General features: G+C 31.8%; 1 protein-coding gene across 3 annotated transcripts in view; it reads left to right on the plus strand.

Moving 5' to 3' along the window:
• Positions 1-20,935, plus strand: part of RTTN (rotatin) — a 218,527-nt gene that overhangs the window by 19,732 nt on the left and 177,860 nt on the right. For 2 of the 3 annotated variants that reach the window (XM_074274108.1, XM_074274115.1), the window contains exons 9-14: positions 1,422-1,591; positions 5,420-5,535; positions 14,318-14,491; positions 16,838-17,050; positions 18,197-18,309; positions 20,651-20,777. In XM_074274108.1, the coding sequence (XP_074130209.1) occupies positions 1,422-1,591; positions 5,420-5,535; positions 14,318-14,491; positions 16,838-17,050; positions 18,197-18,309; positions 20,651-20,777 (913 nt within the window). Of the gene's footprint in view, positions 1-1,421; positions 1,592-4,597; positions 4,609-5,419; positions 5,536-14,317; positions 14,492-16,837; positions 17,051-18,196; positions 18,310-20,650; positions 20,778-20,935 lie in introns of those variants that run through there. The other variant, XM_074274124.1, reaches the window with a different exon arrangement.

Here is a 20,935-nt window from a genome sequence, read left to right on the forward strand (position 1 = left end):
GAGTTTTGAACCATTTTTGTAGAATTTAATTATATGTATTTGTTTAGGAATCTGTAACTTATTTTGCTTAGAATTTTGGCAACAAAAATAATCTGAATGTGGGCAATATGAAGCTTCCTTTAAGCAAAATTATAAATATATAGTAAATTTCTTCTGAGGAATAAGTATATATTTCTATCTCCAAATTCTCCTCATAGATGTGGTTTCATATTTCCATTTGCCTGACATATATAGCAATCCAGGTGTCGGACTGGCACTTCAAACTGAACATACTTAAAACTGAGCATGAACACAGAAACTATTATATCACTGATGTCTTAGTTACCCAGATGTATAACTTTTGCCTTCTTTCTTCTTCCCTCTGCACCTGCAGTTGATTACCAAGTTCTGTCAATTCTACTTTCAGGGCATTAAAAAAAATGGATTCTTATTCATATCTTTTGTGTTTTTAATGTCACCAGGTTTCCCCCTCTATCTATTTCTTTCCTTCTACTTGAAAAAAAACTTTCAGTTTTACATCATGGTTCTTTACAGAACATATCCTCTTTGGTGTACCCCTTCCAAACTGTGACGAAGAAAAATAGTTAAGCAAATAATAGACCCAGTTACAGTATCTGATAGTATATACAATAGTCTCCTGTAGTAGACCCTTATCACTTTACAAAGAGGAGCTTTCACAGTATTTCCCATCTGTTTCCTCATTTTTACCCCTTCTTTGCCTCCTTAGTTTAGGATTTATCACCTCTTGCCTAGTTCATTATAATAAACTTTTTACTGTTTTTCTAATCCTCATTTGTCTTCTTTCCGTCCATTCTTCATTGCTTTCTAGGTTGTTTTTCTGATGTATCACTTTGATCATGTCACTTCTATTCAAAAACTTTTGGTGATTTCCCCAGCTTTCCAAACTGGGTGTAAATATTTTTCTTGACATTCAAGGCCCTAGTAATCTAGCTTCATTTTAATTTTTTTAACCTTCACATAATCCTTCTTGTGTTTTATTCTAGCTATGCTAGGTTGTTCTTGTTCTTTCTTATTTTACCTTCTTCTGTATCCATGGTGTCATCCATGAATAAAATAAGTTCCCTCACAGAATCACATGATGAAAACCGAATCTTTCTTCAAAGTTAAATTCAAATACCTTGCTGATTCTCTTAACCCTAACAATTGCCTACTAATTGCAAGGAATATCTCTTTCCTCCAACTTTTAATTATCCTCAGTCTCCCCTTCATGTTGATCCTTGATCATTTTCTTCCTTTTAGCTATTTGCTTTTTATCCCCTTCTATTGAATTGCAACAACTCTATCTTATTTTATCATTTAATTCTTAGTGCCTAGGATAGTGCCTCATAGTAGGCACATAATGAATATTTACCAGCTGAATTGCTGAAGTTCATTTTTGGTTTTTATTGTTGGCTCTACAGTGAAAGTAGTTCAGTTCCTAGACCTTCCATCCATTCGCCTTTGGATATGGTACTGAGTGATCTGCGAGAACTAGAAATTGAGGATACATTGGAGCTACAATTCAAGCAACTTAGTCTTCCCCAGTTCTGCATCTCTGTTTTGGAATCAGCAGTCCCCCTCTTAAAAACAAGTGAGTTGGTTTGAACATTTACTTCTTGGGGTCATTTTATATTAAGATTTGTGTTGTTTTCTAGGAGTTTTACATCTTTTCTTTCCTTGTTAAAGCAACCACAAAAGAGCATTCAGACTCTCTGAGATTATGTGTTTTCCTTGGATGGGTGTCAGAAAATAGAAAATAGAGGTTGAGTAAAAATACAGGTAGCTATAAAGAATGCCATGTCACCAGGCTCTTCTAGACAAAGAAAGTTCATAGACACTAGTAGTAGTAGTAGCTCATGTAAATTTAGTGCTATCGAGTTTTTGAGGGAGTTTCTTCACAACTTCATTGTGAGATATGTGGTGTAACTCTTAATATGCTTCAGGTAAGAAAATAGAATCAGAAAAAGTCCAAACTTGGATCTTTCTTGACTTGAAGGCAGAGCTTTTTAACTCTACTTTGCTCCCTTTTATTCTGTCTTAAAGACTGTATGATACATTCATATTTTTTAATGCATATTTTAAACAGAATCACTGAAAACAGTGTAGCCTGAATAAATCAGAGAAGATTGAAAAGATAAACAAAAAATATTTGGTCTTTCAGGAATTTTTTGGAGAGTTTTTTACTTCAAATATTCTTGGTTGTCATTTACCATACTTTTACATAAAAATATCCTATATGAATAATTAAAAAATTTTTTTTTCTTCTTGCCATGATTAATATTTAATGGGAAGGTATCATATTGAAATCAACTTGAAAGCATATTTTAGGGGAAAAGATCCATTTAGTTATTAATATTTCTTTTTTCCCATTTAATCACATATTGGAAATAAGTTTTGACCATTTTTAATAGAAGTTCTCTGTATTTTTTTTGCTTGTTTATATTAATAGTATTATTATTAGCAATGTTAATATTAATTAATAAATTAAAATTATCTAATTCTTATGTAGTTATATTTAATAATCATAATATCCTGATTAGTCAACTCTTAGTCATTAAGTAGTAAGGAAAAAAGCTTGGAAAATAGCATTACTTTTCTTAAAAAAAAGTCATTATCTTCTCTGGCTAACAAACCTATCAAGACATAAATACAAAATAAATGAGTTTATGTTTTTAAAAGTTCATATTTGGAGAATTTCAGATATTTCACATGTATACAGGTCTTTAAGGAATGCTTTCCAGAAGTGGGAAAAGAGGCTATGTTTTAGGGAATTATAGTTTGTTGATCCTCCAGACCTTTACATTACTTTTTTCTCTTAGAAAACTACCCTTCCTTAGTTTTAAAAAAAAAAAAAGGGGGTGTTTTTTTTTTTTTGTCCAATATACTACTATTTTGACTAATTATTAATACTCTACTACTAGGGATGATTATATTAATGTTAAGAATATATTTAATGAAGATTTTTAATTTTGACATCATAAGCATTAGTTATTAGTGTATAATATTTTTCTTGATCTTAATTCTTATTTTTGTAGTTTTATAGTTTTAAAATAGTTTTATATGTTATAGTTTTGCTTTTGACTTTTAATTCAAAGCAAAAAGCCAAATTAATTAATTGTCTTGGTATTTCTTGGTTAGCTAATATTCTAAAAAGTCTCTTGCTCTTTTTTTTTTTTTTTTTTTTTGTTAGGATCTTGTGTAATTTGTGAATGTTGTTTAGTAAAAATGATTTATAAAATGCTTCATTATAAGTCTTCTTTTGAAGTTACAGAGGCCTTTTATATATTAGTTTGTTTTACTTTTATTACCTAAAAATCTCCTCTTTGCATTTAGTAGACTATAGGACATATTTGGAATATGAATATATAAGTATATATTTGGAACTCCTTTATTAAAGTGGAATTTTATACCCAGAAGATATTTTGAAAGATTATCTACTTTTGCCATTTTACAGATGAAAAACAGAGTATGATGAATTAAGTGATACATCCAATATTACATACTTAGTTTCTAAGCTTTGTAATTCTTTCCCCCCTCACATTCTATTACTTTCCCCCTATATTATTTTGCCTTTGGTATAAGTTGAGGATAATTTATGAGGAGTTCTGGGACTGGCATGAAATTATATTCCTTCCTTAGAATAGGTGCTCACATCTAGCATACCAATCCTTCCTTGGTAATAGATCTAAGTCCAGAGACCATTCTATCAGTTTCCTCAGTTGAAGGCTTCTTGTGCTTTTTCAGACCTGGAAATAAAAATGGGTTGTCCTGAAATCCGAATTAATTTATGTGAGTTAGTGTGAAACATTTAGGATATTTTCACTTTTTGGGACATATTGTTCTGAAGGACTATAATTGTACTTTGTTATGGCACCTGACTTGAATATATATATTTATCCACATTTGATTATTTGTGCTTTAAAACTTAAGTTTACAGGATCAGAACCAAAATCTTAGTGTTATTAATCAGTAATATCTCCATTTTCTTTTTTTTTTTTTTTTTTTTTAATTCCAAAAACTTAAGCTATTAAACCAAGATAGAAATAGAAATGACAGTTAATGATCATGGACTAGTTTGAACGATAGCAGGCAACATGTGCTTTAGCAGGAAGAGATAGTTTTCAGCAGGAGTAGTTTAGGAAGGATTCATGGAAGGAGGTGCAATTAAATTGAAATGTAGAATAAACTCAATCCCTCTTATAAACATCAAGACTTTTCAGTTAAAGTATGCCTTTATTTTTTAATCTTTGAAAGTATTAATGCTGAGAACAGATTTAATCAAAATTCAATTATAGACCTCATCCTGTAGTTAAATCAATATGAAGAGTCCCTCTTTCTATCTGAGTTGACTTTCTATAATTTTTATTCCTTGTCTCTCTCTCTTTTTTTTTTTTTTATTAAAGCTTTTTACTTATAAAGCATATGTATGGGTAATTTTTCCAACATTGACCCTTGCATAACCTTTTGTTGAAAATTTTCCCCTTCTTCTCCCTCCCCCCTCCCCTATCTGGCAGGTAGTCCAATACATGGTAAATTGTTGGAATACATGTTAGATCCAATATGTGTATGAAAAAGAAGAAAAAGAAAAACTGAGAAAGAAAACACAATGTAAGCAAATAACAGTGAGAGTGAGAATGCTATGTTGTGTTCCATACTATGTTCCTTCCCACGGTTCTCTGAGTGTAGATGGCTCTCTTCATCACTGCACAAGTGGAACACGTTTGAATCATCTCAGTGTTGAAGAGAGTGTTGTCTCTTTTTCATAGGGACAATTGTATTTGTGAGTATTATAGATTCCAAGGAAAGAAACTTGTGTTTACAATAGACTACATGATTAAACTAAAGGTTGAGGGCAACCTTTTAAGGGTTTATTTTTGGTGTCTTTCACCCAACTCCCATCTGTGACTCCAAGAAACTGTAATATTTGCAGTGGCAGATGGGCTAAACCAGGTTGAGGATAATTGATGGTCCTCAAACCTGGCAGTGAGTTAGGGAGAGGGTTTTTCTCCAAGCATATCAAGGTTTCTCCTGGCAGAATGGGTGGAGAATAATTTGTTCCACTGGCCATGAAGGTACTGAAGCAAATTCTGCCAATACTTAGATTGATTATTGAAAACAGCAAGGTCATATGCTGTTACCAATATATGGTGACATCACTGGTCATCTTACTTTTGTCTTGCCATTGAGATGACTCTGGAAAAAAGAGTGAGTTTGAAACTTCGCACAACTTAGGGTCCTCTTTGAAAATGAAGGACAAACAACAACATGAATTTTCTAGCATTGCTAGATTGAAACTAGGTCTTTAGTGTTTTTAGTTATATCTCTTGCTGGCTAAAAAAGGTTTTCACTGAAATTTAACGAAATGGATTTATGGAATATTTTTAAAAATTAACTTTTTTCTTCCTATTTACATCTGCAGATAATATACAAATAATAGTACAAGTTCTGGAATTGCTTGCAGAAGTTGTGATACTTATTAGAAATTCATTATCTGAAGATATCTGGGATGACAACAGCCTTTTTGCTTTAGATTTGGTAAGATTTAGTAATTCTATTAAGGATTCATGATCTTTTTAGTGTATGTATTTTTTAATTGATCCAGATCTTAACTCACTGATGCCTTTCATTCCATGATCTTAAGTCTTTGTTCTTTCTTATACACTTTTTAGAAGATCATAATAAGACAAAGGCTTTTTACTGTGTCTTTTAATGTTCTTTGGATAATGATGCAAACACAAGAATTATGCATCTGATATCCTTTGCTTATACTGCCTTGTTTCCTTGTCATATATCTCTGTAGCAAGTTTTGTGTCATTTTTTTGTATGCTTGTCATTGTTGGAAGTATATTGAAATCTACTTATACTCACCATACATTTTGTTTTGAACCTTTGGATCTCTATTTGACAATAAAAGTTTTCAAAGTTATATAAACAGTTATAACTGTTTAAACAGTTATATAAAATTTTTGTAGTCTTGTGATTAAATGAGTGGACATTGCAGCGATACCATGAATAATTCTTTTGAACTAAACAATAAATTCTGCTTATAAATGTGGATGGACTTTATTATCTCCTAAAAGAAATCTCTTTCTCTAATCCTGAGCCTGCTACATCATTATGTTTACTAGGGCTGCTTTCTCAATGTCTATTCTTCAACCGTTTTTGATCTGATTTTTAAAATCCATAATCCACTAAAACTTCTGTCTACATATTATTATTTTTTAAGTAAGCTTTAGTTGATATTCTCTGTTTTTAACATCACCAAAGCATGTGAACCCATGGTTCTTTCCCCTTTCTCTTTCTGAGAGCCATCTCATATGACCTAGTATTTTTTTAAAGAGAAAAAAAAGTCAGCACAACTGATCAATACATTGAATAAATCCAAAAACCTATGCAAGGTGTGATACTGATGAGGAGTAAACTGAGGTTCTAAACCGAGATGGGTCAGTTCCTTTTCTCCTCAGTCTGATTAACCTCTGTCTTTCCCCAAAGCAACCGAGGCGGGTTTGGTAGCAAATGAATTTGCTACTCAATGCTGTATGGAAACAAAGTCTTTATTGATAGTTAAGGGATAGACAGGCATTTGGCCTTCAGGAAGACCAACGTGCCTGCAAGGGGACACCAGTTGGCGGGCACTAGGCTGGTATACACCAAGTGTGAAGATTCCATTTTTCAACCTTCCTTTTATACATAGAGTCATCAAAACAACTTTTGCACAGAGATGTTATCCAAGAGGTTCCGGAGATATTTGTAAATAAGAGAGGAATTCTCTGTTGTTGTAAATGAGACAGGAATTCTCTGTTGTTATCTCCTTCTGTCTCTCCCCAAAAAGGAATTTCAGATCATTAGAATGGGGGCTGAAAACCCAAACTAGCCCAAAGGAAGTTGGAGATCAAACAAGGAATATCAAAGGGGGACTACCACCTCCAACAATACCTGTGGACTTCCCATTTCAATAAAAGGATAGATTAGGGATGTCTTCCTATATCTCTTCATTTGAGTTTCTTTGTTCTTCATGTTAATTTACTTTAGATTCTTTTGGTGTGTAATTTTTCTTTCCATTTACATTTCCATTGTTATAGCTACTATGCATATTGTTTTCTTGACTCTGTTTATTTCACTCTGCATCTAAGATTCATAGGGATCTTTCCAACATTTTCTTTATTCATTACATAGTATAGCACAAAAAATGTTGCAAAAAATATTTTGGAGTATATGGGGACTTCTTTCTTATTGATGACTTTTTTGATATTATAAGCCTAGTATTAGAGCCTAGGATGCAAAGGGCACAAAAATTTTAATCACTTTATTGCATAATTCCTAATTGCTTTTCAAAATTGTAGTACCACATTATAGTTTTGCCAATAATATATTAGTGTGCCTATTTTTATACAACTCCTAAGGTTCTATGAGAGCTAGAATTTTTCTCTTTTTGTCTTTATGTCCCTAGTAGCTAGCATGGGACTTAGAACCAAACGGAATTTAATACATGCTTGTTAATTGATTTATTCTTACCTATCTCTCACTTCTTCATAGCCTATTAATTTTTTTCTCTCTGATATCTTAGATGTCTCTTTAATATCTATTTGCAGAACTGTTAGTTCAAGCACTTAGCATTTTTTTTCTATACTGTTACATTAACTTTTGTAACTGTTCCTCCTGCCTATAACCTGACTTCAGTCTGTCCTTTACAAATCTGCCAACATATATACCAACAATTTTCCCCATATGAATCCCATTATGATCTTGTCATTCCTTTGCTCAATATCTCTCTGTGACTTCATATTACCAATATAATAAAATACTTCTGATCCTGGCATTTAAAGCCCTCTTATAGTTTTTCATAATTAATGTAATATTTTAAGGCCTAAGTACCTTATTTCTTCATCTATAAAGTTGGGGCAATTAAGAGCATTTGCTGCAGTGCAGTTTTTGTATAATACTTTTGAAGTTGTTGGATCAAAGGCACACTGGTATAATATTCTTTGAAGGTTTTCTTATATTAAATTTTTTCATTTAATGAATTTTTTCTTTGAAGTGTAAAGAATATATTATCACTTGTGACTAAAATTAACTTAAAAGTTTTTTGTTGCAAGACTTTAATCTGCAAATTAATGGTTCACTTTTTACTTCTGGATGCTGCTCTTTTTTATTATAGCGCATTATTTTTACTTTAAAGGTTAAATCTGTTGCTTGAAGTTCTAGCTCCTGGATTAGAATTATTAAGTCAAATAAAACTACTTGGAATAAGTGGAAATAGTACAAAAGATTTTCTCAGAATTATGTATTCTAAGAACTGAAAATTTTTCTTTTAATAAGCAATACTTTAGAGGCCAGTAGAATTTTCTAAATTCTTTAATTAACATGAATTAGGGAAACATGAATTGACGTATTTGGTATGGTTAATTGACATGCCTTAAATACTGGCAACACTATTAGTTTGCTTAGATTTTTTTTCTTCTGTGAATGTGATGAGAGTTAAGGAAAGGGGGAACCCCTTTTGGATCGGTGCAAGGATAGTCCAATGATGGTGCAAGAATCCCCTGTAAAGGAATTTACAGGCCCAAAAACCTAGATTGTTTAAAAGGTTTATTTGAGGTTTGGAAGTAAGGGTAAAGGTAGAAAGATGCCAGGGGCGGAGGTGGTTGCCAGGCGGACCAGAACCTTTACATGGCTGGAAGGCTAGGCCCAGAGCTCCCTTTTTATAATCTTGAAGGTGGGTGGAGTCTCAAGCTCCTGGCTGCTTTTCAGCCAGGGTCAGCATTGAATAGAATTCAATGTGTTTTTTAGATAAGGAAGAAACTGTTCCTGGGGGTTGGAAAAACCCAAGTTAGCTCAGATCAGGTAAGGGCTGGGGGAAGCTGAGCTGATAGTAGGGGGCTGGGCCCGGATATTCAAAGGGGGCCTTTGACCAGGATTTGTGAATCAAGATCAGCCATGGGTTGGGCAATTAGAAAGGAATCTTTCAACCCTCATCAATTGTATTGAAAGTAAATCTTTCAAAAGTTATTTATCATTATGATATTATTGTTGTTGTATAAATTAGGTTCCTGATCTTATTCACTTTACATCAATTCATACAAGTGTTCCTCAGTTTGTCTGAAACTATCCCTTTCTTCATTTCATTAAAAATTTTTTTATTAATGTCTTTTGTTTCTTACATAATCAGTTATCCCTAGAATCCTCCTTTTTTCTCTTTACAGAGAGCCATTTTTTATAACAAATAGCATTAAAAAAATTTTTTTAACTTTTAGTTGTTTGTTCTTTGATCTCAATTTATCCCAATTCCTTGATACATGAATTTCATATGAATTTTGTGGGTTTGAATAATTATTTTTGCCCTACTAGCCCTACAAGTCTCTGCTGAAAATTAAAAAAAATATTATCTGCTAATGTATTATAGAATGAAGAAGTATAATCTTGCTAATATTTTATTTAAGAATTTGCATCAATATTCATTAGGGGAATTGGTCTATAATTTTCTTTCTCTATTTTGGCATTTCTTGGTTTAGGTAGCAGCACCATATGTGTGTCATAAAATGAGTTTTCTCTAATTTTTCTGAATAATTTATGTAGTAGTGGATTTGATTTTTCTTTAAAAGTTTGGGAGAATTCACTTATAAATCCATCTGGCCCTAGAGATTTTTTACTTAAAGAGTTAATTAATAGCTTGTTCAATTTCTTTAAGAAGTATAATCTTTAAACTGTAGTCCTGTCAAGATCAATGTCTCACTGTTACAAACAATTTTTCCCCCTAAAAACTCTATATTTTTGTTATTCTTCTGAACATTCTTGATCATAAGTATTTTGATTATTAGGCATTAAGTTTGGTATCAATCTACTTAATTTTTGATTTCTAAGTTTGCTCTTTTGTAGTCATTCCAAGTTCTGATACTACTTTATTTTGAGTTTCTTTATACCTTTTATAATAAATACTAAAATTATTGTCTTTGTCATTTGTTGTCATCTGTGAAAATCTCTAGAGTTGGGTTTTTTTTGTTTTTTTTTAATGGCATCCATCTATCATACTAATTCCACTGAAGAAGGTAAGCATAAGCTCTTTTCAGGTAAGCCTAAAAAAAAAAAAAATCTTAGCTTCATTTAAGATTTCAAATCATTAACTTATTTTTTTACTATCAAAACTTTTGGTAGTAAAATTCTGCATTATTTGATTTCTCTTTCAATACTTTTCTTAGTGCCTGTGTAGCTAGGACCTTTGTCAGTCTGCCTGTCCAAGAAAGATAGCTGCTACTGCCTCACTTGGTATTGCCACTCTGGATCCCCACCTCTTTTTAAAATAAATTTTTATTGATTTCTCCTTTTTATGTCATCAGAATTTTCCCCAGTGTCTGTTCCCCCTCTAGAGGGTTATCTAATATAACAAATATATATATATGTGTGTGTGTGTGTGTGTATGTGTGTGTGTGTGTGTGTGTGTGTGCATATATTTTTTTAATTATAGCTTTTTATTTACAAAACATGCATGAGTAATTTTTCAACACTGAGCCTTATAAAACCTTCTGTTCCAAATTTTCCCATTTTTTCCCCCACCTCTTCCCCTAGATGGCAGGTGTTCTAATACATATAAAATATATATGTTAAATCCAATGTATGTATGTGTGTGTGTGTGTGTATATATATATATATATATATATATATATACACAGTTATCTTGCTGCACAAGAAAAATCGGATCTAGGGGAAAAAAAAAAAAAGAAACCTGAGAAGGAAAATAAAAATGCAAGCAAACAACTTCACCCCATTCACATTTATGGTTAAAACTACTAATTCTGCATTTCCTGCCATCTTATTATTGGTAGATTATATTTTTCTCTTTCTTTTTTCCTTTTTCCCTTCTTCCCAGTATTTAACTTATGAGCACCATTTGTTTCAAGCTGCTCTCCCTCTTTAGAATCTCTCCTCCTTTAGAGTCTTTCCCCCTTTCTTATACCTTTCCTCTGCTATTTGTTTTCCCTTCTATTTAGCTTACCCTTTCCCTTTTTGCCTTTCCCTTCCCTCTTTTCAATAAGGTGAGAGAAGTTTTTCTATTAACCAAATATATCTAATATTTTCTCTTTGAGCCAAATCTGATGAGAGTAAGATTCATACAATGTTCATCCTCCCCCATTCTTTTCATCAAATGTAATAGGTCTCCTTTGTCTCTTCGTGAGATGTAATTTCCCTCATTTTACTGCCACTTTTCCCTTTTTCTGGTACAATCCCCTTTCCACCTCTAGTTCCTTTTTTATATTATAATAGTAAAATCAAATTATAATTTGCACTAAATTATACCCATAACAGAAATACAGTTCTCAAGAGTTCTTTTTACCTTTTTATGTTTCTCTTGAGTCTTGTACTTGGAGGTCAATTTTTTTGTTTAGCTCTGGTCTTTTCATCAGAAATAAATGGAATTCACCTGTTTTATTAAATGCCCATTTTCTTTCCTGGAAGAAAATGCTCAGTTTAGCAATGTAGTTTATTCTTGGCTGCATTCCAAGTTCTTTTGCCTTTTGGAAAATCAGATTCAGGGCTCTTTGATCCTTTAAGGTGGAAGCTGCTACACTCTGGATGGTCCTTATTGTGGCCCCTCGGTATTTGAATTGTTTTTTCTGGCTGCTTGTAATATTTTTTCCTTGGTGTAATGGTTCTGAAATTTAGCCACAATATTCCTTGGCTATTTTTAGGGTGTTTGGTGAATTCTTTCAGTGGCTATTGTACTTTCTGATTCTATGACATCAAGGAAATTCTCTTTGATGATTTCCTGAAAAAGGGTCTAGGCTCTTTTTTTCATCATATTTTTTTTAGGGAGTCCAATAATCTTTAGATTGTCTGTCCTAGATCTATTTTTCAGATCAGTTTTTCCCAAGTAGGTATTTTACATTATTTTCTATTTTATCATGTTTTTATTTTTGCTTGACTGATTCGTGGTGTCTCATCGAATCATTCATTTCCATTTGTTCAATTCTGATTTTTAGTGAATTATATTCTTCATTTACTTTTTTTGCTTCTTTTTGTATTTGTCCAGTTGAGTTTTTAAATGAATTGTTTTGTTCTATGGGACTTTTTTTCCCATTTCACAACTGCTATTTTTTAAGGAATTATTTTCTTTTTCCACTTCACAAATTTTGTTTTCCTGGTGTTATTTACCTTTTCCATTTCACAAATTCTGTTTTTCAGGGAGTTGTTTTCTTTTTCCCTCTTTATCAAATATATCTTTTAATGAGTTATATGCTTTTTCCAAATGCTCTTGCAGAGTTTTCCTTTCCTTTCCCCATTTTTCTTCTAGCTCTCTTTTGAAATCCTTTTAAATTTCTTTTAGGAGAGCCTTGTGTGATGGGGACCAGGTTATATCATCCTTTGAGGCTTCATCTGGAGACAATCTGCTTTTAGTCTCCTCAAGATTTGAAATCTGTTCTTTTTCACCATAAAAACTATCTATAGTTAGAGTTCTCTTTGTCTTTTTACTCAATTTTTTTTTTTTAAAGGTAAGATTTCCTTTTAGGGCAGGGGAGGTTTTCCAAGCTTTTTCTACATGCATCAGAAGCGGCAGTAGCAGTGCTGGATTGCTCTGAGTCACTCAGTGCTAGGTGGATGTGGCCAGGTCCCGTGAGACTCCAGGGTTGCGGGGTTCACTCTTTACCTTTTGTGCTTGTGTTGAATGTTTTATAACTTTTCTGCTGATCTACTGCCTTGCTACCAGGGCAGAGTAGCCAGCATTGTGGTAGAATCCCCTCTGTAGATTCTCCCCCATATAGAATCTGCATGGCCCATGGAGAACTGCCTCCCCCCCCCACCCCCATGCCCTCTTTCCTGAATAGCTGCACTGTGCACCTGGCCTCCCTCTGTGCCTGACTAAAACAGACCTTTTCTGACAATCTTCTGCTGTTAATTTGCTGCACTCCCAATATTCACAAATTCTGCTGGTTTAGAACTAATTCAGAGGCTGAATTTGGTAATTAGTTGAGGGTCTAGGGAGAAGATTAGAAAGAAGCTTGTGAACTCTCCGCCATCTTGCCTCCCCCCCCCCCCAAATATTTTTTTAAACACAGAAAAAGAAAGCAAAATTGATCAATACATTGAAAAAGTCTGAAAAATATGTTTAATGTAGCATACTCATGTGCTTTCTCCCTTTTCAAAGGGATGGAGTGGGGACATATTCTCTTATCCTTTCCTTGTATTCTTGTTCTTTGTAATTTCGCAATATTCACTTTTGATTTCCCATTTACATTGTGCTTATATATTTTTTTCTTGGCTCTGCTTATTTCATTATGCATCAGTTATTGTAATTATTTCCTTGCTTCTTGATATTTATCATATTTGTCAGTTCTTGCAGACTGGTGATATTCTATTATGTTTGTCCATGTTTGGTAAACAATTTGTTTACCAATAATTAGTCAATAGTCATTTCTTTTGTTTGCAATTCTTTACTATCCCAACAACTCCTTAGATATCTATCTATATCTATTTCTTTTTATCTATCTGTTTGTCTGACTATTTAACTGTCTGTGTTTCTGCAATATATTGGTATATATGGGGATTTTCTTCTCCTCCATGCCTTTATTGATGTATAAACCTAGTAATTGAATCCCTATGTCAGAGAATATGGACATTTTACTCACTTTATTTGCATAATTCAAAATTGCTTTCCAAGATGGTTGTATTGATTCACAGCTTTACTAATAAGTCTTTAGTGTGCTTTTGATTCATTTGTAAAAGAAAACTAAAAGGGGTAGTATTGCATCGAGATTAATGAAGTAATTTTTTTTTCTGTAAGGAACTTGACTTTTTCAGGTACTATATTTTTGTTTTCACTTGGGAAATTTTCTAACTCATTCATGGAGGAATTTAAAATTTTATCAAGTTTTCACAGTTTGACACAATTATTCTTTGATTGTTTTTGGTATCTGGTTCTAATGGGTATTTAATATTATAAGCATACTTTTATATGCCCTTAGTCGTCTATAGTTACTGGACACATAGCAGATTCAGTAAATAGTTATTAATAAATGTAAGATATATTTATACTTATTGATTAACATCTGCAAGAAATATATAAGATACTATAAGAGATTAGCCAGAGATTTATATATTTTTGATGATAGTGCTAACAATCTAATTATAGCGGGGTTTGAAATCTTATATGAAGTTAAGATCTCTTTAGGCTTTCCAGAACAATTTTTTGGTATGAGGTTTTGGTAGCTCTTTCACAGAGGAATAACTTTTGATACTTTGTTTTTTATTCATTACTCAAAAAATAACTCTGTATTTTTCCTTGCAACTGTTATTTACACTTTTTGTGTATTTATTCTGTTTTCAGAAGCTAAAGCTGTTTGTAGTTATGGATTCACTTGGAGAAACTATCTTCTACCACAAAAACAGTGTCAATTCCGAAGGGTCAGATACAGTGATGTTAGTGCACCATAAAATGTCTTTTGTCAGCATCTCACTTTTTACTGTTAGATTGTTGCAAACACTTCTTCCTGTAGAAAAGGTACGAAAGAAACTTTTTTTTTTTCACTTGTAACTTATTAGATAATGTCAAGGTTTTGAATGAAAAATACCTTTTTTCAGGAAAAGAAAAAGTATTTTGCTTTAGTTCAGTCAGATGCACAGAATTTATATGAATACATTGTATAAACAATTGCAAAATTTTAGTGTAAAATTTTTCCATAATTCCAGGTAAATTACATTTAAAATGATTGTCTTAAATTTACTTTATGTAGTGGAAAGAGGACTGGTTCTGTAGTCAAAGGATCTGGGTTACATTCCTGCCTCTCTTACTTATAACTGTATGATCTTAGAAAAGTTATTTAAAATTTTATTTAAACTATTTTGACCTTGGTTTCCTCAGTTCTAAAATGGGAGAATCAGACTAGAAGACCTCCAGCATTAAATCATAAAGTAGTTGCAATATAGTACTCATAAATTGGTTTGATTCTGAGTTTTGGAAGTCCCTACAGGGATTACTGCAGTATTACAGAGAAATTCCAAAGGCTATAAATTCCAAGGCAGTTATATTTTTACTAGCCAAACTTTTTATCTTTATTTGTATCCTTGTGAATCCTTGTGAATAAGTTAGCAAATGGTTGCCTAGAAAACATCAGTGTTAGATGAAGTGAGTAGTTATTGAATTGTCCTTCTTGCTATTTGTAATATCTTATTATCCTTATTCCTTTATCCAAAATAATAGAAATTTTAAAGAAAACATAGGTAAAAACTATAACTTTACTACACTTAAATTTTACCCTTAGATTTGTGTTATATGAGGTTATGCTGCCCTCTGTCTGTTGCTTGCTCATTCAATTGTGTTCTAAACAGAGTGTGGAAAACAAAAGAGAGCATTATTTCTTCTTTTAAACCCCTCCCCCTCCCCAAATATTTTTGACTAGGGTTTGGAATGCAGTCTATTGTCATGGAACAGAAGAAAGCTAACTTGTCCAGAACCATGAACCCATGACTTTAGCCTCAATTATGTGATTCTCTGAATCTGGTATAGCCATTGTATAGTTATAGGTATCAAAGAGGACAAATGAGATTATCCTTCTTCCTACAGAAATCTCATTTTGACCATAAAAGTCCTATTTGCTGATACTGAAAAATGTTTTGTTTTGTTTTGTTTTTTTTTTTTGATGCTTTTAAAAGGCTCCCGTGTATGCGCTCTTCCTAAAAGTTTCTCATTTATCGTTTTAGTTTGAAAATTTCATTCTTGGTGCTTTTTAAAATGGATATTTCTCATATTTCCTTTCATTAAAAGCCTTTACATTTTCAACTAGTTTAGGTTTTTAAATTGATTTTTCACACAGTAAAAAAATATTTCACATTATGTGATTTCCCTAAATAAAGAACAGTGAAATATTCCCTCATTAAAGGCAAAAGTTTAGCTGCAATAATGAGCTTTGTACTTCATCTTTTGTTTTGAAAGTTTAAATTGTCTTTCCTTTCCTAATTGATTATTGAAAATTTACCAGGAAACTAGAAGTGATTTTAAAAAATATAAAATATGGAATCAGAGTTGGAAAGGCCCTTACTGGTCATGTATTCTAAACTGAACCTGAAAAAGAATCTTCTCTGCAGCTTACTAAATAAGAGATCATCAGGAATTTACTTAAATACCTCTATTGAAGGTCATGGTCTTCTACTTTGGAAGTTTTTCCTTATATAAAGCTTAAATTTGCTTCTTTTCAACTTCCAGTTATTGTTCCTAGTTCTACTCTAGTGTCAGGTAAAGCCTCATTATTCTTTAACTTTGTAACCTTTCAAATATTTTAAGGCAGCTGCTGTCTTTTTTTTTGTTGTTGTTTTTATTATCTTTTTTTTTTTTTTTTCTTCTCCAGATTAAAAACCTATAACTTCCTTCAAACAATCCCATTTGGTATGAATTTGAGGCTCTTCCACATCCTCATGCTTCTTCTGGACAGTTTAACAATGTCCTTCTTATTATCTTTTTTTTTTTTTTTTTGAAGCTGGGGTTAAGTGACTTGCCCAGGGTCACACAGCTAGGAAGTGTTAAGTGTCTGAGATCATATTTGAATTCCGATCCTCCTGAATTGAAGGCTGGTGCTCTATCCACTGCTCCACCTAGCTGCCCCAGTCCTTCCTATTATAGTTATATATTTAATAGCATGTTAATTCTTTATATTGATCATGAATTTTGGTACTATAGATTCCTTCTCCACATTGAATATGGGGACATTTTAAAACTTAAGCTCTTCTGAAGTAAAAATTAGCATTGCTTTTTTTTCCCCTCTTCATGTTAAACATTGTGCTGATAAGCTCATGTATGTATATTTGCATATGTGTGTTTGCATTAAAATTATTCTTTTAAATTCCATTACAGGCAAGTCAATTTTTGCCAGAAAGCTTGATGACCGCATTGTTTCATATTTCGCTGGAAATTCCTTTGTCCTTGCAATATCCAAATATTCATGAGGCTGTTGTTGCCTATTTGGAACAGCTGAATTCTGAAAACTACACTATTTATAAAGGAACTGCAAAGATAGTTTATTCACTTGACTGCTGCTATAACTTCATGATTGATATGGTGAAAGAGGTAGAAAACTTTTATATCTAATGTAAAACCTGTTTTGACAAATTCTTTACACAATTTAAGTTGCTATATTTAACCAGAAAGGACAAAAACCTTGCCCCAGTTATAGGTATAAAGTAAAAATTACTGATAGCATGAATAGGATAAAATCAAAAAAGTAAAGTTTCAATATCTGAAATAAATAGCAAAACTTACTAAATGAAATGATATTTTAGTGCTTATTGACAAATATTTTTTAGCTTAATATATATTACTATGTGATTGCTGATTGTACACCTTAATGATCAGGAAGAATTGATGTGCCTCTTAATTGCTAAGATAATAACATAAAATTAATTTATTTAGTCACTGGAAAGACTAATTTCATTTGACTTTTGACCTGAAAACCTACTAAGTACTAAGATACTAAAGATCACTTAGGATGTGGTACTTGAATTGTACTTGTACTAGTTTGTCTCCCCTCCCAATGTAGTTTGTTTACTTTATGAGTAAAGAGGATAATCTTTTAACCAGGACTAAGTATAAGTGTTTCTGCTTTGGATATTTTCATAGTTTCAGATCTTTGAAGTTAGGGGTCGTTTTGCATTCTTTTATTTGTGACCATAGTACCTCGCACTCTGTCTGCCATAGTGGAAACTATAAATGTTTATTGATTTATTGATAATTCTTTTATAGCATAGTGCCTTATGTAATAGATTCTTAATACATGTTTATTTAATGAGTGAATAGGTCAGTTAATCACCATCAGGTATTTATTTATTGGATGATTACCATTTTCCCACCACTTCCCTGTGAAGATATCTTCATTATTTTTGAAGAGTTTGTAATCTAGCCAAGAGTACAAGACTTAAAATAGTTAAAAGAATTAAACACAGATTCTTGTAACTATTGCATTTCTAAACTTCGTTATCACAGTATCTAGGTAGTGTGAGTATATGCTGTTTGTATAATGAGTTAGAAAATTTTTTTTTTCTTATTCCAGTTCCATAGAGCTGAAATGCTTAGTGTTTTTATGCAAAAGTATACTTAGCAGAATGAGTAATGGCCTCAGGGTCTAAGAATGTTCTAATTATTAGAAACTATTTGGCTGCTAGGATTATATAATACATGAATCTGACATTTTCCTATTGCATTCTATATCTTTTCCAGGGAGAAAAGGATCTTGTTGAGTTAGTGGAGATGGCAAACCAAGCTATATTTAGCCTTTCTTATCATCAGAACTTCCCGCTAATAAAGAAGATCATCTGTCTGTGTTCAAACATGTAATAATTCTCTTCTTACAGTGGTTATATTATATATGATGAGATTATTTGTTTAGCATTTGATATTTCTTATAGGTTATGGGGGGGTCAGGATGGCAGTATTTTCTAATCTTAAGAATTTTTTCTTTTTGTAATATTTCTTTTAAATGATTTTGCTCTATAAATTCCTATGTAATCTACGGAAGAAAAATTTTAAATGTTCATAACTATAGGTATGAACCCATACTATTATAATTAAATTTCTACTCATTTGTTTTGATATGTGCCTAAAAACATGGTTCAGTTGAATTTAAGTCCATTTTTCCATTAAGTGTTTACTAAAAAAGAGAAATACAAAACAAAATAATCTGTGCTCTTAAAAGGCCTTTATTTGCTCTACCAGCAGACTGAGATTTATAGTGAACAGTCTTGAAGGCCTGGATTTGACTGACTTTTTATAGTGGGATTCTTATTTGATTGGAGTTCTGGCAATGCTAGAAATTAGATTTGACTATAGATGAAGATCCTTCTTTCTGTCCAAGCAAAAATGGGAAATATGGAGCTGATAGAGAAAGTAGTTTCTCATTGCAGGGAATTCAAGTTAAATGTGGGGATAAGTCCAAGTATAGGACAATAATAGGACTTCTTTCAGGTGACCAAATTAGATATATAAAAATGATGGGATTACAGCATAACCCTTATGATGTCTGCAATTAAAAAAATTTTCAAGATAGAGTTTTTAAAAAGTAACTCCTTTTCCTTATAGCTAGCACAAAGTCATCTCTCCCAGAGAGTTTTCCTTAATGAACTCCATTAATTTTTTAGAAATTATCAGCCTAATCCCTGATTTAACTTTTCCATAATGTACTTCTGAAATAATAGTGGATTATATTTATACGTGTGTGTGTGTGTGTATGTGTGTATATATGTGTGCGTATATATATATATATATATATATATATTTTTTTTTTTTTTTTTTTTTTTTTTTTTTTTTTTTTTTTGACTGAACTAGAATGTTTTGGGATAGGAAACTCCCAATGAGGAAACCATTGGCACCTGCTCTATAACTTAAAAGTGTTAGTTCCTTACTTTAAAAAGATTTTTTTTTTTTTTTTTAACAACACTCATTTTCCAATTTGTCTCTACTTTCTTCTTTGGATCTCTTAATTACAACAAAGAATTAAAAAGAAAGAAAAAATTAGTATAACTACATTCAACACCATGTATTTTGTTCTATACCCTCTAAATTCATTAATTCTATAACAAGTCATTATTAAGGATTCATATTAAGAATCTTGAGCATCTTTATGTGCAGTTGTCAAAGATAATAGCTAATTGTTTTATTAGGAGTGTATTTTTTTTTTTTCAGGAGTCAGGTTATTTCCATTAATTGGCAAAATGGAAAATCCATAAAGTCACTTCTGTGGCTTTTATTTTGTTTATTTTTCAGCTATGTTAAGCTAAGAATAAAAGAAAATACAATATTTTTTAGGTTTAATTACTTATTACTTATCATTACTTATCATATTACTTATCATAAATCCAAAATAAATTTTCATGGATTGAATACCAGGGTATGGAATCTTTATTATAGCCATAACTTGTTTTAGACAGGAAGACTATAGAATTAAAGATTTAAATTAAACTAATTAAAGAATAGAAGACTAAAGAATTAAAGAATATGGAGGACTTGGAGAAGATCCCACAAATAATAATGAAAGTAATTAAGGAATTAGAAGCATTCTATATGATGAAAGCCTAAAAACAAACAAGATCCATCTGTCCTAGAAAATAAAAGCTAGAAGGTGCTAAATGAGCAGTGGTTACTATTTTCTATTTCCACTGCAGATAAAGCAGGAGTTAATTTAGCAGAAGGTTTATTTTAGACATGTAGAGATACAATTAGGTATGAGTGAATTACTCAAGAAGTCAATGGATTTTGTGACCTAGAATCCCTTTAAGAACAAGTGATTGCTTTTTCTGGAATCATGTTTAGGTGTTCAGTAAATACTTAAGGGTCCATTGAATGGGTTGAACGGATTAAATTACAGAATTCTTCCCTCTTGGTCACTCATCTAATACAATCTGGTTTAATAATATTTATGGTTGGTAAAACACATATGTATGTATAAGACACATATGTATGTGTCTACCTTTTTTTCCCCCTGCTCTTCTGCATATATTTTATTAGTTATTTTTTCTTTTTTCTCCAAGATTCTTGCCTTTCTTGTGATTCTAGCAGGCATTGCTCATTTCCATAGATGTAACTTAGACTTAAAGAGATTTTTTTTTTTTTGGTAATAAATCCATCTCAGTATTTTGTGTCTACTACTAATTAGTTTATTCCAACTCATACTTCCAGATGGAAATCTGAACAGACTAGCCCATTATTACAAGAAGAAATTCAAAAGGTATTCCTACATCTATTGTCATATCCTTTACTGCCTGTGAAAGCTGAAAGTTATCGCTGCTGCCTGGAAATTGTTCAGGTTGGAATGAAATTTTATTCTTTAAAATAAAAATTTTGTTTTTTTTTTTAAACACAGCTTATTAATTGCAGTTGAATTAAATATTTATTAAGTGTGTGTAATATGTGGGAAGCATTGTACTATGCCTTGAGATTTAGGGATTATATTTTACAGGGGCA

The sequence above is a fragment of the Sminthopsis crassicaudata genome, chromosome 1, assembly GCF_048593235.1.
Source record: "Sminthopsis crassicaudata isolate SCR6 chromosome 1, ASM4859323v1, whole genome shotgun sequence".
In the NCBI taxonomy this organism is placed as follows: Eukaryota; Metazoa; Chordata; class Mammalia; order Dasyuromorphia; family Dasyuridae; genus Sminthopsis; species Sminthopsis crassicaudata.